The sequence below is a fragment of the Chenopodium album genome, chromosome 11 (assembly GCF_948465745.1).
Source record: "Chenopodium album chromosome 11, dcCheAlbu1.1, whole genome shotgun sequence".
NCBI lineage: Eukaryota > Viridiplantae > Streptophyta > Magnoliopsida > Caryophyllales > Amaranthaceae > Chenopodium > Chenopodium album.
This window is the reverse complement of record NC_137844.1, coordinates 51,857,250-51,871,376: the sequence shown is the minus strand read 5'-3', so window position 1 is coordinate 51,871,376 and position 14,127 is coordinate 51,857,250. Positions and strand designations below refer to the sequence as shown.

Genomic DNA, 14,127 nt, shown 5'->3' with positions numbered 1-14,127 from the left:
TGCAACTAATTTAATTTTTATAAAACATAGTAAGGTTTAAATCCAAGAACAGTATATATACTACTTTCTGAAAGGGAAATTGAAGTGAAACATGTTGAAAAAAAATTCAAGGAAAGGTACTAAGCCCAAGCCCAATGTACAAGGCGCAACCAAGGTGTTTCATTAAAGTGAGGCGCATATAATAAACAATAATTTATTTATTTATTGGTGCGCCTCACCAAAATCGCTTTGCCTTACGCCTTGTGGACGCTTTTTTTTAAAAAAAATGATATCACTAATTCAGTCTTTTGAAATTCTATCATACTATATACTAAAATAATCACCAAGATTATCCCAAAAATACAAGTATCACATCTACAATAAAAAATTTCCCGCCAAAACTTTTTTTTCCTTTTATATTTTTTCATCCTTAAAAAATAATAAGATGATTGATTTTAAAAAATAAAAGAGAATATATGCAACCTAAAAATTAGAACAATAATAACTACTTTAAATATATATATAAAATAATTTTTAAATATTCCCTTAAATCTTTATTTGTTAAATCTATAAAATGTATTGTTCATTTCTTATTTAAAAAAATATATTTAAATTCAAAATTCATAAATTGTAAGCAAACTACAAAACAGAGATACTCTACACTAAAGTATCGCACCTATAATAATTTGATATATAGCACAATTAAATATTTAAATGTATACACAATCCATAAATAAATACAAACTTAAAGTAATTTATAAAGATAACTCTTTTCCTGGGTTGTGAATATCCGAGCGCTCGAGCAAAGAACTAGTACATCCATATACTTGTACCTAATTAGCCAGAACATATCCCAAAAACAGCACCAAACAATTCTAAAACATTTCGCTGCACCAATTCTTTCATGACACAGACACTAAAAATGCATAAGATGTGATGAAACCCTAACTAAAATTTATCTAGCAACCTAAAACATCACCATTACAATTTAGTTAAGATGATATCAGATACAATCAACACTCAAAAAAACAATCAGAAACTAGGCATTAACAAGAGCATTACTGTGTCCAGCCTAAACCAGGATAATAAGATCAAATGGCATGTCAAAAATGGTATAAATTAACACAGACAAGTCTAAAAACATAGGATTTATCAATCATCTTAAGACAAAGCAGCAGCAAAATTCAACTGTACAAAACATTCTTCATCATCTGATTTCTATGTAAAAACGAATCCTTCTATAGAAATGAAAGTTACACCCATCAACTCACTAAAGCAAACTGTTCACCCAAATTAACCTGTAGTTCTATCAAAGAATGATGATTATAAAATAAAAAAGACTGCTTTGAAGATCCTTGAATAACTCCATGTACATCAGTGCTATAGCAGCAATATGAAAAATGAAGAACGATTACCCATAAAAGCCACTATCAGCCACTATCAGCCACCACTCCTTTTGTTTTCAAGGGATGATCCGTCTTTCAGAGCAAGCTGCGCTTCATTCTCTTTTCCAAGAGCAAATAATGCAGCAGCCTGTAGATAAGAAGCAATATGCCACACCGGAGATATAACTTGTGCCTGTGATGCATCATCAAGTGCTTCTTGTGGCATGTCACTCATGAGATAACACAGACTACGACGAGCAAAAGCTGTTGGTGACAGCATGGTTCCACCATCAATGAACTGGAACAAAGGGAATTGGATGAAATTTGTCAGCATAATTCCGCCTCGATTTCTCAACCAGAACTTTTAATATGAAAAAGATTACTGCCAATAATTTGATTTAGGTTATCAAACTAAGCTAGTTTAGTCTATCAATTTAGCAAAATATGTAATGAATAATGTGTAAACTCTTCCTTAGGACTACTCTATCATTTTATGGTTCAAAATCATATACTAATAGACAAGACTATATCCCTGGATATTTTTCCCTATTTTTGGTGAGATGTCCCAAAGTGAACTTTCCAGTTTACCATCTCTGCATGTACAGTTTAAGTAAAATTCTTTAATCTATCTATCAAATAAATTCTTTTTTGCTCCAACAACATTTTCTCTTAATTTTGTTTAAATCTCTAATCACATTAACATTAATCACATTTGATGATCCTCTTTTTTTTTATTTTTTTTATTTTTATTTGAGTGCGTCTCCAACAACTTTTCTCTCTACTTTACAATGCTCAGTAGTTCACACCCACTTTTTATCCAACTTTGACAATTATCCTTAATATATGTGCTAAAATTAAATGAGATATAGCAAGGGACAAAGAAAGCTGTAATTATAAAAGACAAGGTTCAACAACACTCTTCAAATGTGGCTTATCATTTGAACCGGAACAAGTACTATCAAACTTCAAAGTAAAATTCCATTTAACATTGCTGACAAGTATTTTTTTCAAGCACCTAACTGATAAATTATTATTACCCCCCCCCCCCCTTCTTTATATATCCAGCTATTTTATTCAAATTGTCACTTGCCCCTAAATTGAACAAATGGAATGTATATGTGTAATTAACCCTGCCCTCCCCTCTGAAAAATTATAGAATTTGGTAAGACCAGTAGGACAAGAAACATGCTAGAAAGTACAAGCAGCTGATGATCGTGGTTTAATTGGCCAGATTAGTAGATAACATTATAACAAAGCTATGCAAACATTTAAGGCCCGTGAGAGACAAGTACATTGAATTCTGACCAACAAAGAATGACAACTAGAAATTAAAGGAACCAGATTACTAGAAATCTAGAATTTATTCTTTTTCCATAAATCTTACAAAACTGTTAATAAAACGAGACTAGCAAGTAGCAACCCCCAACAGGACATCCGCCCACCCAAATAAAAAGAAAGAACACAAAAAATGCAGGCAGAAAAAATAAAAAAAAAGGTAACATTTATCTATACAAGAACATACTTGGCTGTAGCATTCTATTGCTGTCTTGAAGTCCTTTTGCCTAAAGGCAGCATCACCCTTTTTCTTAGAGGTCAGTGTATCCTGCATTTGACTGGTCCACATCTGAAACGAAAGCTGCCATGTGCAATTACACAATGAGTTTCTGTAATGGACTGATATTACTCGATATAATAACAGTACAACGAAGGAGAAAACTCAGAAATTTGAGTAAACAAAATAATGGTTTCTTACAAACGATAGTAGTAGGTTTAGCCTACAAAGCTCCAATAGTGACTTGAGGTCACAACTCTCCTAAGGGATCACTCCAAAATTCTCCCTATCTATTTCCTTCCCTTACCTCTCTATTTATACTAAGGACTATTAACCCTAATAAACTAATAAAACTAGAATACTTATACTACCCCTCCAAGTTAGTCTATTACAGTTTCACTTAGTCAGACTATTAATAGTTACGCCAAATTGTCAATCAAGAGCAGTAACATGGTGAATTGGCACGGAATACATCAGTAACCACCGAAAACATACATTGCTAAGCTTCAAGGAAAGAGCTACTAAGACCTTTTCTCGGCCTTGTGGTTATGATCAGCCTTATGGTTATTCTAGTCAATTTAAATGTAGGGGGAAAAAAAAAGCTCTTCACAAATTTTACAATGTGACTGGACAAGGAGATTTTCCGTGAAGGGAAGGAGAGAAAGGGAAGGTCAGAAAAGCAAACACGAAGATCCAATTTATTTCCCTAATTCATAACCAAATCCCTCACAAGTTGGAAAGATTTGGAAAACCTTCTTTCACCCTCTTTCACGTTGTCCAAATAAGAGAATAATGTTTTCCCTTGTTTCTCACTTCTTCACTCTTCTCTCGTTCCCTTTAAAGCCTTGCTTTGATTGGGGGTATTATATTAAGGGGGTAATAAAAGTCAAACTTGAAAAAACATAAGTACTTAGAAGTGGTGTTGTAGGAGGCATGGTGTTTACAAATGAAATAAGGTAATTGTGCGATGAGGAAAAGAGATAGAGATGGAAGAATTAATACCCTGTTACCCACCCTCCCCCTAGTGTAACTATTACCCCTAAAATGAGGGTATTAGTTTCTCTTTCTTCACCTCATACCACACCATCACTACATATTTTCCTTACAATCACACCATCACTATCTCCTCTGCTATTTTCACTTTCATTTTGCTTAGTTTGACTTTTATTACCCTACTTGGTTGGAAGGAGTTAGGAAGGATACGAAGTTTTTGGATTTGCATGAGGATGAGGCATTGGATCGTAAGGGATAGAGGAGGAGATCTCTGTCGATGATTACACGGAATAATCAAATTTGGTTCATGTAGCCGACCCCACTTATGGGATTAAGGCTTTGATTGATGGACTTTTATTACCCTAGTAATACATCTCCCCTAATCCAAGCATGTCCTTAGTGATTTATTTTTTATCCAAACACATTTTTTTAGAAATATTGAATAAAGATTAACAAAAGGATGTGGCTTGTGTCAAGTGCTCAATTTCGAGAGGTCATATGCTATCATTGTATTACTTTTGTCAATGCTTCATAGAAGTTACTATACATCAAACACTACAAAAAAAAATACTCCATCCAAAAGAGGTCAGTCGCACCAGCATTGAAAGTAACAAGGGATCATAATTAATTACACTGCTTCTAATCAAAGCATGCATTAATCGCACAACTACCATTCACGCATGATTTTAAGGCAACTTAACCATATTTCAGGTTGGCTAAATTTAGAGTTCAAATTAAATAGCCCCAATAATGCATGACATGTGAATACAAATATTTAGGTACAAACCTCAGTAGCAGCTCCCTCATCATCTTTATACCCAATACTTTCTAATATTTCATGTATGGCAGTCAAATCTTTTCTGGAGCAAGCTTCTCCAAGAGGAGAGAGAGTTATATCTGCTGCACCATGAGGTATGTCCATTAACTCATGCGATGGAACCTGCAGAGGAACAACAGATCATTCATATATCCCATATGATCAAACTCCACATCTAAAAAAAGGTTCGATGTAGACAAATAATTTCACGCACAAAAGCAAGGTAATCATCTATATCAAACATTGATATCGAAATGAGACCAGCTCTATCAACAAGTGTGGTATCATAAACTCAACTGTAATTACTTTAAGCAATTCAGCAGTCTTGGTCACACCTTTAAATTGAATAAACACCGCATTTAAAGTTGTTTATATGAAAGACTTTGACAACCTTTATGAGACTAGACCATCTTTACGAACAAACTCGAGAATCCACTCAGGTTCTAGACAGGCATGTCACAAATGACTTGTGCCAGTGGGCACTAGCACTGAGAATCTTAAAAAAAGAATCCCAAATCTCCACTAGTAAACCTCACACTCCGCACGTCCTCAATCATCACAAAACTTGAAACATTAGAGTGAAAGCTAAAGATTTGCAAACAAATCAGTGAGGTTCAGTGGCATATTGTAAACCAAAAAAAACAAAAGAAAAAAAGTGTCTCCTCCTGAGGTCACAGAAACTCTAAAACTCTGGTTCCTCCCACGAATGGCATATTGTAAACCAAAAAAAACAAAAGAAAAAAAGTGTCTCCTCCTGAGGTCACAGAAACTCTAAAACTCTGGTTCCTCCCACGAATGGCATATTGGGAACTTGCATATTAGACCGAGTGCACATGGTATGGTGGAACACTATTGGGCTAATAACATACGGAATAATTATGTAGAAAATTGTGTATCACGTATCCTTTCGCGTATTAAAGAATACTGCAGATTAGGTATCACTGGCGAATAGGCATATAGATGATTTGAGAGAGAAGTGGAAAAGAGAACTTCAAGTCGTTACAGATCCAAAAGTCACCAGTACCTCTAGGAAAAAGAGAAAGAAGAAGAAAAAAAAAAAAAACTTAAAAGTAATAATCCGTCATACTCATAGTACTTAGCAGCACTAAATTTGATTTTGACTATTATTCAGTACAGTATCTGCTGTGCTAGTTTGAATCGTGAATATTCAATGACAAACAAGGAGAAAGTTGCATGTTCCAAATCCTTCTTTTGGAGATGTGGTTGCTTAAAAGAAAAGATATCAAGGCAAGGGAGAGAGGAAATAGGAAAATAAAAGTCTGATCAGCCCCGTGAAGCAAGAATAAGATCTTCCAGTTCCCAGGATTTATTCCTATTTTATTGCCACTAAAGCATAACACCATAACCCCTAAGAAACATTACCAAAATATCTCATTCAGTACTCTTAGCAATTCATCAGTCAAAGTACCAATTACCCAAAGGGACGGTACTTAGTATTTTGGTTCTTATGTACTCTTCAGAGATAAGTTTACAACTGATGGAGATATTTATTGGTAGCTAAATGCATAAAGGATCTCAACATATTAATTAAATAAGAATCATATGCAGGGTACATTTAAGACAATCAAACATGTGTGAAATGAAATATGAAGTTTTGCTTGTGTTTAAAATGGCTTATGTAATCCAACAAATACAGGCTTTTTTGAAGCTTTGCTGAACATAATCTCAAGAATCCAAAAAACACTGCATAAAGAAACGGCTACAGACAAAATCAAGGATTAATAAAATCCACAATAATAACGAGAGAGTATCTGCAAACCTCTGTTTCCTTCTGAAGAGGAATCAAGGCAGCAACAAGTGATTTTGGATTTGGCCGCTCACGTGGCTCATATTGCAAACACCTCGAAGCTAAACGTACTAGCTCAGTCCCATCATCATTAGAGAACTGGCCTTCCAAGCAAGAATCCATCAATGTTTGAATGTTTCTGTCACGAATCAGGTCAAGAGCCTGAAAAACATCAAGCAATGTTCAGACAAGCTACCATATTAGTACAGAACACCACTAGAAAAGTTACATTTCCGAAACAGAAATTACAGCCAAAAATTAATAGAGCATCCTATGAATCAAACATTGCCACAACACATGTATTTTGATGTCACACACAAGAAGAAAATGCCCCTCATGAGTAACATTTCCAGCATCCCCCCTCCCCGAAAGGAAAAGAAAAAGAAGAATATGTTGGCAGTAATGAGGGCATAGAGCTAGCAAGGGGCTAGTCTGATACTGAAAGATAATACCTCTCCCTCTAGTGGCATATGTAGTCTTGCTTTCTTGATCTTATACCTAATCGTTAGTGGATGAGAAAGGAAAAAAAAGGTATGGTTTGACAAGAGAAGAATTATGTTGAATTAAAACCTATACATATTGTTGAGTCAGTTCAAGGTAATACTGCAGTTCAACATTATTATTTCCATCGGCTGATCTAAGCAGTTGCTTCATAAAAACAAGTTCTCATACAGGAAGCTCTTATATAAATATAGAAATCTGGCCAGTTTGCACGCGTCTTTATTGACTAATTCATGTACCTTTCTATCTACGAACAATTACCATCCATCAATACCTGAATTATATAGAAAGATATAAGTATATATTTAAATAAATAAGCACTTTCTGCATGCTCATAGTCTGATCGAATGACTATCAGCAAGAAACATAGTCTTAACACATTGATGTTTGTAGCAAGATATCATATTCACCAATTGATTTCACCTTGAATTGGAATTTCACACTTTTCTGCCTTATCTTAATTAAATTAAATTGGACCATACAGAAATAAGAAAGTTCAACAAAAACAGAAAATAACAGTGAAACAAAAGGCTTACATGGCTTGGAGGGATATGCTTTCCACTTAGCAGATCAAGCAAAAGGGTCCCAAAACTATAAATCACACTCTCTGGAGTCACTCTACCTATAAAAAGCAGTAAGTGCAAAGTCATCGCAAGTACATACAACAAGTTAATCATTCATAATAATCAATAAAGTGCAAAGCAGATACTTAAACAGAAACCTGGAATACTGGAGGTTATATTTTATTACATGTATTGCTTTTTATCTGAATCATTAAAATTGTGATTTCCCACAAAAAGATTTGGCATTTTAGTATTATCTGATAACATTTCTTGCCCTAATAAGTAGGGAAGAAAGAACACGTAAAAAAGATTCAATTGCAAAGGAAAAAAAAAATTAAATGAACACTATGTGAGATAATCTGGTTGTACGCATTCCTCAAAAAAGGAAAAAAATAGACACTAATATTAAAGACACGACAGAAGCATCACTTTCTGTTGAAGTATCGAAGGCCCTATTCCTAGAAAAACATGACCCATTTTACACAAATTCTACAAGAACGCTAACTAACCCAAAGAATAACATCAACTATGCACCATTATTTACCAATGTCATAATAATGGAGATTATTGTCCTTAAATGACGACCACTTACCAGTCCTCAAATACTCAGGTGGAGTAAAGGCCAAATTTGTACTGTAGCTTTTCCCATCTCTACTATTTTTCATCAAGCCAAAGCAGGAAAGTCTAGGATCACCTTCCTACAAAAGGGATCAAGAACAAATATCCTTTAACACCAAAATGAGAGACCTTAGAGATCACCATAACCATGCATATTATTGTAGCTCTCCTTTAGTGTTAAAATACACTTTAATAGTTCCTTTGGAGATAATGACAGAATAGAGTAAATTGAATGTAAGCTGCAACCTCCTTTCTCTGCTCACAATTGATTTTACAACCTCACAAAGCAAGCAATTTTATACAACAAAGCATGTAATCCAATTATTAAGTTGCACCAAAATGATAAAAACAGTAACCCAATGCTAATCTTGTGTAGTGATGCCTAATTTGGTAGTACGTGTTTAGTACAAGTTTGCAATTCGCTGTCTGATTAATTAAATTGGGCCAAAATTTACTAATTGTTGGCAATCCCCCGGGGGTAGATTTTGTAACAATAGGAATACAAGCTAAGAGACACACACGATGCGTGCGTGTGTAATATAAAAAATCTATCATGCTCGATTTTTTTTAATTTTTTTATAGAATTTTATCCTCCTTATTCTAATAAAAAAAAAATAGTGGGTTTAATAATTGTTGACAAAAAAAACAAAAACAATATATATATATATATATATATATATATATATATATATATATATATATATATATATATATATATATATATATATATATATATATAATATATATGATGAAGCCATGGAGGCTAATTAATACTTCCTCTGTCCTTTTTTACTTGACCCGTTTTGACTTTTACACTATTTACCATCTCTTCTTTGATTGTCTCAATAAGTAATATCATAATATATAACTTTTATATTTTTAACTTATGGAGAATTAAAGTTATTGATCGTTAAAATTTTACATTGGCAAGCTTGATAAAAAGGTCAAGTAAAAAAGAACAAAGGAAGTATCTAACAGCTACCTTACCAAACATTCAAACTATAGTTTTATATTTACACATATTTTTAACGGCTAATAATAATTCCCACACGGCCACACCTAACATTTACGGCCACATAGCTAACCCTACAGTTACATTTTGCTACATTTGTCGCATCAAATTTCCAGTTGTTTCCCTTTAAATTAAGTTAGGGGATAACTTCTATAGGAAGAATCGGCCAATTAGGGATTTATCTAAGCTTCTAACGAGAACAACTTTGAAGGTACAAATTTTCTACCATTAGGGTTATAAATTGGGAATTTTTATGATTAGAAATAATTTTCTAAATTGACCCCTATTTTCCATTGACTTTATACTGCACAAAATGGATAGTAGTTGTAATATTGTTGAGATGAAATGTACCCTTACTCCTCTAGCCCCAAGTGAATATACCAAGTGAAGAATGAGTTATTGATTTGAGTGGGCCAAAAAGATACTTGCTTAGTGAAAATGAGAAGGAGTTGAGAATCTTGAGACCTTATAAAGGGAAGAATGAAAAAAAAAATGGTTAAGTGTAGAAGACTGTCATGTGAGTTGTTGTCATCAGCTTCATCATGGTTGAATAAGTACTCGATATCTGGATTAGAGTAATGAGTTTTTTTAAGAAGGAACAAATGAAAGATGGACAAAACAAGAATAGGAAGGGGAGAGAGTGGAACATGGTATGAAATATGAAGTGAGGAAAGTTATTATGAAAAAGAAAACAGTATGTGGAGTTGTGGACCTCACCAAACAGATTCATAGACATAATCTGCCATAAATCATAACTAAGTTTTCATGTTTTGGTACTTAAAAGGCAGTAAATCAATCTTTATTCCAGAAGGTAATAAATTCTAAACGTGCGCTTTCAACAAACCCGCCACTTCAGCATTACCCAACAAAACTGCACAAGTCTAACGATATCGTATCCAACTTTTATACTCAGTATTATAGTAACAGCTAATTTTGGGAAGATTATATATCAACTGCATGTAGTCCTTAAGATACTCAATGATTGATCTTTTTGTACGCTGATAATAATGGTTTTCACAGGGCTCCATGGATGGTGTTAATTTCTGACTTTTACTGGCTAAAGATTGAGAATAGGATTTGCCAGACATATTATTTATTGACCAAATAATGAGCAATAAGAGAAGTAAAATACGAGAATGAAAAGTAAAAACCTTATTTTGAGGGAGATCAAGACCAGAAAGGTACCTCATCAAACAAAACTCTATACGCATTGAGATCATGGTACAGAGTACGCCCCTTATTGGTACAGTATTCTAGAGCCTGTGCAAGATACAATGCCACTCGTAACCGCATTGCCCATTTCATAGGATGCGCATCCCCTACGTCAGTAACCATATATTAGAAAAGCAAACACTAAACAGTACCTATAACGCAAAAATGAACGCCACGAACTAATATTACAGACCACTAAAACGATTTTAATCCAACAAGCATCCTGCTGAGGAAATATTAAGATCTAGATATATGCAGACTTATCCCATACTATTCAAAGAAAATAAATCACTACAATCTGGAAAACCGTATTACTGACTGAAAGTACCATGAGTCCAGATTTCAAAGGGAAATGAAGCATTTGAGCAGATCAGCAGAAATCTCACAAATCAAAGAAATAGACAACTTCAGACTAATACATAGGAGAATATACAAAGAAAACCAAACAGCATTTTTTGGGTGATTGGCTAGTTGTTTTTCTTCTCATCATTGATTGAGACTGCTTGGCATGAAGTTGCATCCAGATAAACAAAAATGAAAATAATATAACTCTATATATGTGTAAAACAAAACTCACAATGGAACAGATGCTTAGCTAGTGTTTCATTTGGCATGAATTCTGCAACAAGTAATCTCTCATCACCTTCATGGCAACAACCAAGCAAATTGGCCAATCTGTTGCTTCGCAGCTGACCAACTGCTTTTGCTTCTTCCTGAATTGAAAACAGATGAGAGAGATTTAAGATTTTGAAAAGGAGTCAAGTAAGATGCATTTAAAATAAATAAATACAAAAAACCTTCAGGTGCATTAACAGAATAGCATGCAGGACAATTTACACATGAACATCAACCCTTATTATTCAGGCGCCAGCCCGAAATATAAAACATAGTCAAGACCTAAAAAAAAAAAAAACAAACAATTTACGCCTTATGAAAGTTAAGATCAGATTATGAAGACATTATCAATTCGCCCAGTGGAGTAAAAAACAGGAATCTTTATTCTAGAAGGATATATGCTAAATTTCCGTTGAACACCAACTGCTAGTGAGTGCATTGACGTCATAAATTTAAACCTTTTAAATCACATAAAATGGAAAACGGGAGGACTAGGCTAGCAAATGCAAAATCTAAACCAGATAACAGAATATAGTCAAGTTGTAACAAAGGTAAGCTTGGACCGAAAGATAACAAACACTAGAACCTACATAAGATAAATGGACCTATTGCCTAGGGAAATTAAGAAGAACTATATTCCATACCAAGAACTGCCGAGCATCAGGCCAAGCAGACCTGTTGAAACGTTTTACCGCAATCCGCTTTTGGTTGTCTAGCTTCCCTTTGTACACAATGTTGGGAGCCTTCTCTCCATGTTCTGAAACTATATTCTCAGCTGCAAAGCCAGATGTCGCCGTCCTAAGTTGTTCAATGCTAAACTCGCGAAATGTAGGTGTATCATCAGATTCACCCTTCTGCTCATTCTCTGATAGACAAAGGAGAAAATGTGATGATATGATATAACCATCCTATTACAATTCAATACCAGTCTATAACTACCATATATTCCCTATGATCCAAATTGTAGTCGTTTAAGCAATTTTCATAGATATTAATTGCATTGACATTGTAAAGTGGCATTACATTGATATTATAAAATGGCCATGCTTGTGAAGTGATATCAACAGATGATTTCTAACAAAATATTTGTATGCTAGAACGACTTATAATTTGGATTAAAAATAAAAATAAAAATAAAAAGAACTAGCAAAAACCACTAATATATTGAATTCAAGGGAGTATTTTCCCCACAACATATAATAGAAATATTAAGAATTAACCAAGTACCTGTCTCAGGTTCTGGTTTCTTCCCATCATGCCCTGGTTCCCAGCAACACGTCGATAGTTTCGAGCAATTACAACCCATTACAACCCAACAAGATCAAATGCAGACTATGACTCACTTCAACAGTTCAACCCAAACAACACAGCTTATATACACATATAAGCCACTTGTCGAAACTCGAAATCAGCCAACAATTTCAGTCACAACAATCCCATGAGGCAATGAGGAACACCCTAGCAATATCAATGCTCACACCAATAATTAATTTCTGCAAGCAACAGGATAAAAACTGAATAAACTTCACACAAAACCACAAGCATCAACACACACACAAAATGAGTTTTTTTCATGTAAACTTTATATACAACCTAGAAGCTTATTAAATACATAAAAATATAAATGTAACATTCATAAAATACCAACGGAATACATGAAACTTCATAATTAAAACGCCCCAAAAATAGGGAAGCAGAGATCACGAGATACATTCCATTTCACACTGTATAACAACTAATTAGTCAAGTGATAATCATGAGTCAAAACAAATTATTTCTCAAAAGCAGAGTCATAAACATAAATTAATTAACCCATCAATCAACAATTCAAGTTTAAATTTATGCAAAATCATCAACATAAGAAATTGAAAAATTCATTAAACATTAGCACAAAATCACAACTCAGTCAAACAATTCTGACCCAAATCAAAACCCATAAAACCCAAATATTTGAATGCAAAATTTGAACTTGAACATAGAAAAACTTCAAAAAATGCTTATTTTACAACATACCCAGTTCAATTCAATGGAAGATTGATCAAAAAAATTGAGCAAAAATGAAAATTGAAAGTAAATGAAAGTGGGTTCTCCTTTTTTTAAGGGGTGGAAAGCTAAGGATGTGCTTTTAAATTTTTAATGGAGTTGTGTATATATGCTGTATAGAAGCAATAATATATGGGATTTTTGGTAATTTAAGATTTGGGTTAAATTTTTGAAGATTTGGGTATTTATTAATTTTACACAAGAGTAATGTCAATTGGATTTTTTTTTTTTTTTTTTTTTCCTTACTTCTATTTTCTTTCAACTTTTCTTCTTCTAAAAGTCTACACGTACCAAATATTTTCCTAAATTTCCACCGACATGTAAAACCCACCACTTATTACAATTTTTATTATTACAACGAAAAGGTGTGAGACCAACAATCATCCTGTTGTCTCAAAGACCAAAAATTAGTTCTCTTGTATGGTGAGTGCGATAAAGGATAAACCGATAAAGTATCGAGTAAATAACAATTATTAATGCAGGTTTGTAAATCACTCTCGAATTAACCATATAGTAAATGTATCTTATTGTTATAAAATAAACTATAAAAAGGTTGATTGAGGAAGATTAGAGTTGAATTATATGAAGTAAGTAATTACAAGGTTCTTTCTAAACCAGATTTGATGGTTTGTGGAATTTACGAGCTTTAGGGCTAAAGTAAAAGTTGAAGCAATGGGGACCAGAATATGCGGCGACGTGTGAAATGGAAAGTGAAGATTTAAAATGGATAAAGAAGCGGGATTCCTAGCTTTACAAATTAATGAAGCGCACGTTTTCTGTGGGTTGAATACGTACATTAAATCATTGTCATGATGTACGGAGAAACATATAACGGAAATTACTAAATTTCTATGTAGTAATAGATAAGAAAATTACTAAATTGCGTAGAGTAGAGGTTGTTGAAGATCCTCCTCTTAACTATAGATAAAACTGACTATTTCTGACACGACACGACCAAAACCATCACGACACAAACACTTAATTACTAAGAGACACAATGTCGGCACTACACAAAAACAACTTGAACACA

The 14,127-nt window shown here is 33.7% G+C and overlaps 1 protein-coding gene across 2 annotated transcripts; it reads right to left on the bottom strand.

Moving 5' to 3' along the window:
* Window positions 1–1,112: 1,112 nt before the first annotated feature.
* Window positions 1,113–13,224, bottom strand: LOC145569131 (serine/threonine-protein kinase BSK7-like). 2 transcript variants are annotated; one of them, XM_081628494.1, is made up of 11 exons: window positions 13,068–13,224; window positions 12,282–12,547; window positions 11,699–11,919; window positions 11,017–11,152; window positions 10,413–10,546; window positions 8,190–8,295; window positions 7,571–7,656; window positions 6,507–6,695; window positions 4,697–4,849; window positions 2,887–3,000; window positions 1,113–1,662 (listed from the first exon to the last, which is right to left on the bottom strand). In XM_081628494.1, exons 2-11 carry the CDS (start codon window positions 12,358–12,360, stop codon window positions 1,420–1,422), a joined length of 1,461 nt encoding a protein of 486 aa, XP_081484620.1. In that variant the 5' UTR covers window positions 12,361–12,547; window positions 13,068–13,224; the 3' UTR covers window positions 1,113–1,419. The 2 variants fall into 2 exon arrangements, with proteins under 2 accessions (XP_081484620.1, XP_081484621.1); XM_081628495.1 differs by having other exon boundaries at window positions 12,282–12,512.
* Window positions 13,225–14,127: the final 903 nt, after the last annotated feature.

Coding starts and splice junctions, on each gene's coding strand:
- LOC145569131 (XM_081628494.1), bottom strand. CDS start 12,360: ATGGGTTGTAATTGCTCGAAACTATCGACGTGTTGCTGGGAACCAGGG. Junction 10,547..11,016: donor AGCTAAGCATCTGTTCCATT/GTGAGTTTTGTT, acceptor TTACTGACGTAG/GGGATGCGCATCCTATGAAA. Junction 3,001..4,696: donor ATGAGGGAGCTGCTACTGAG/GTTTGTACCTAA, acceptor TGCACATGGCAG/CTTTCGTTTCAGATGTGGAC.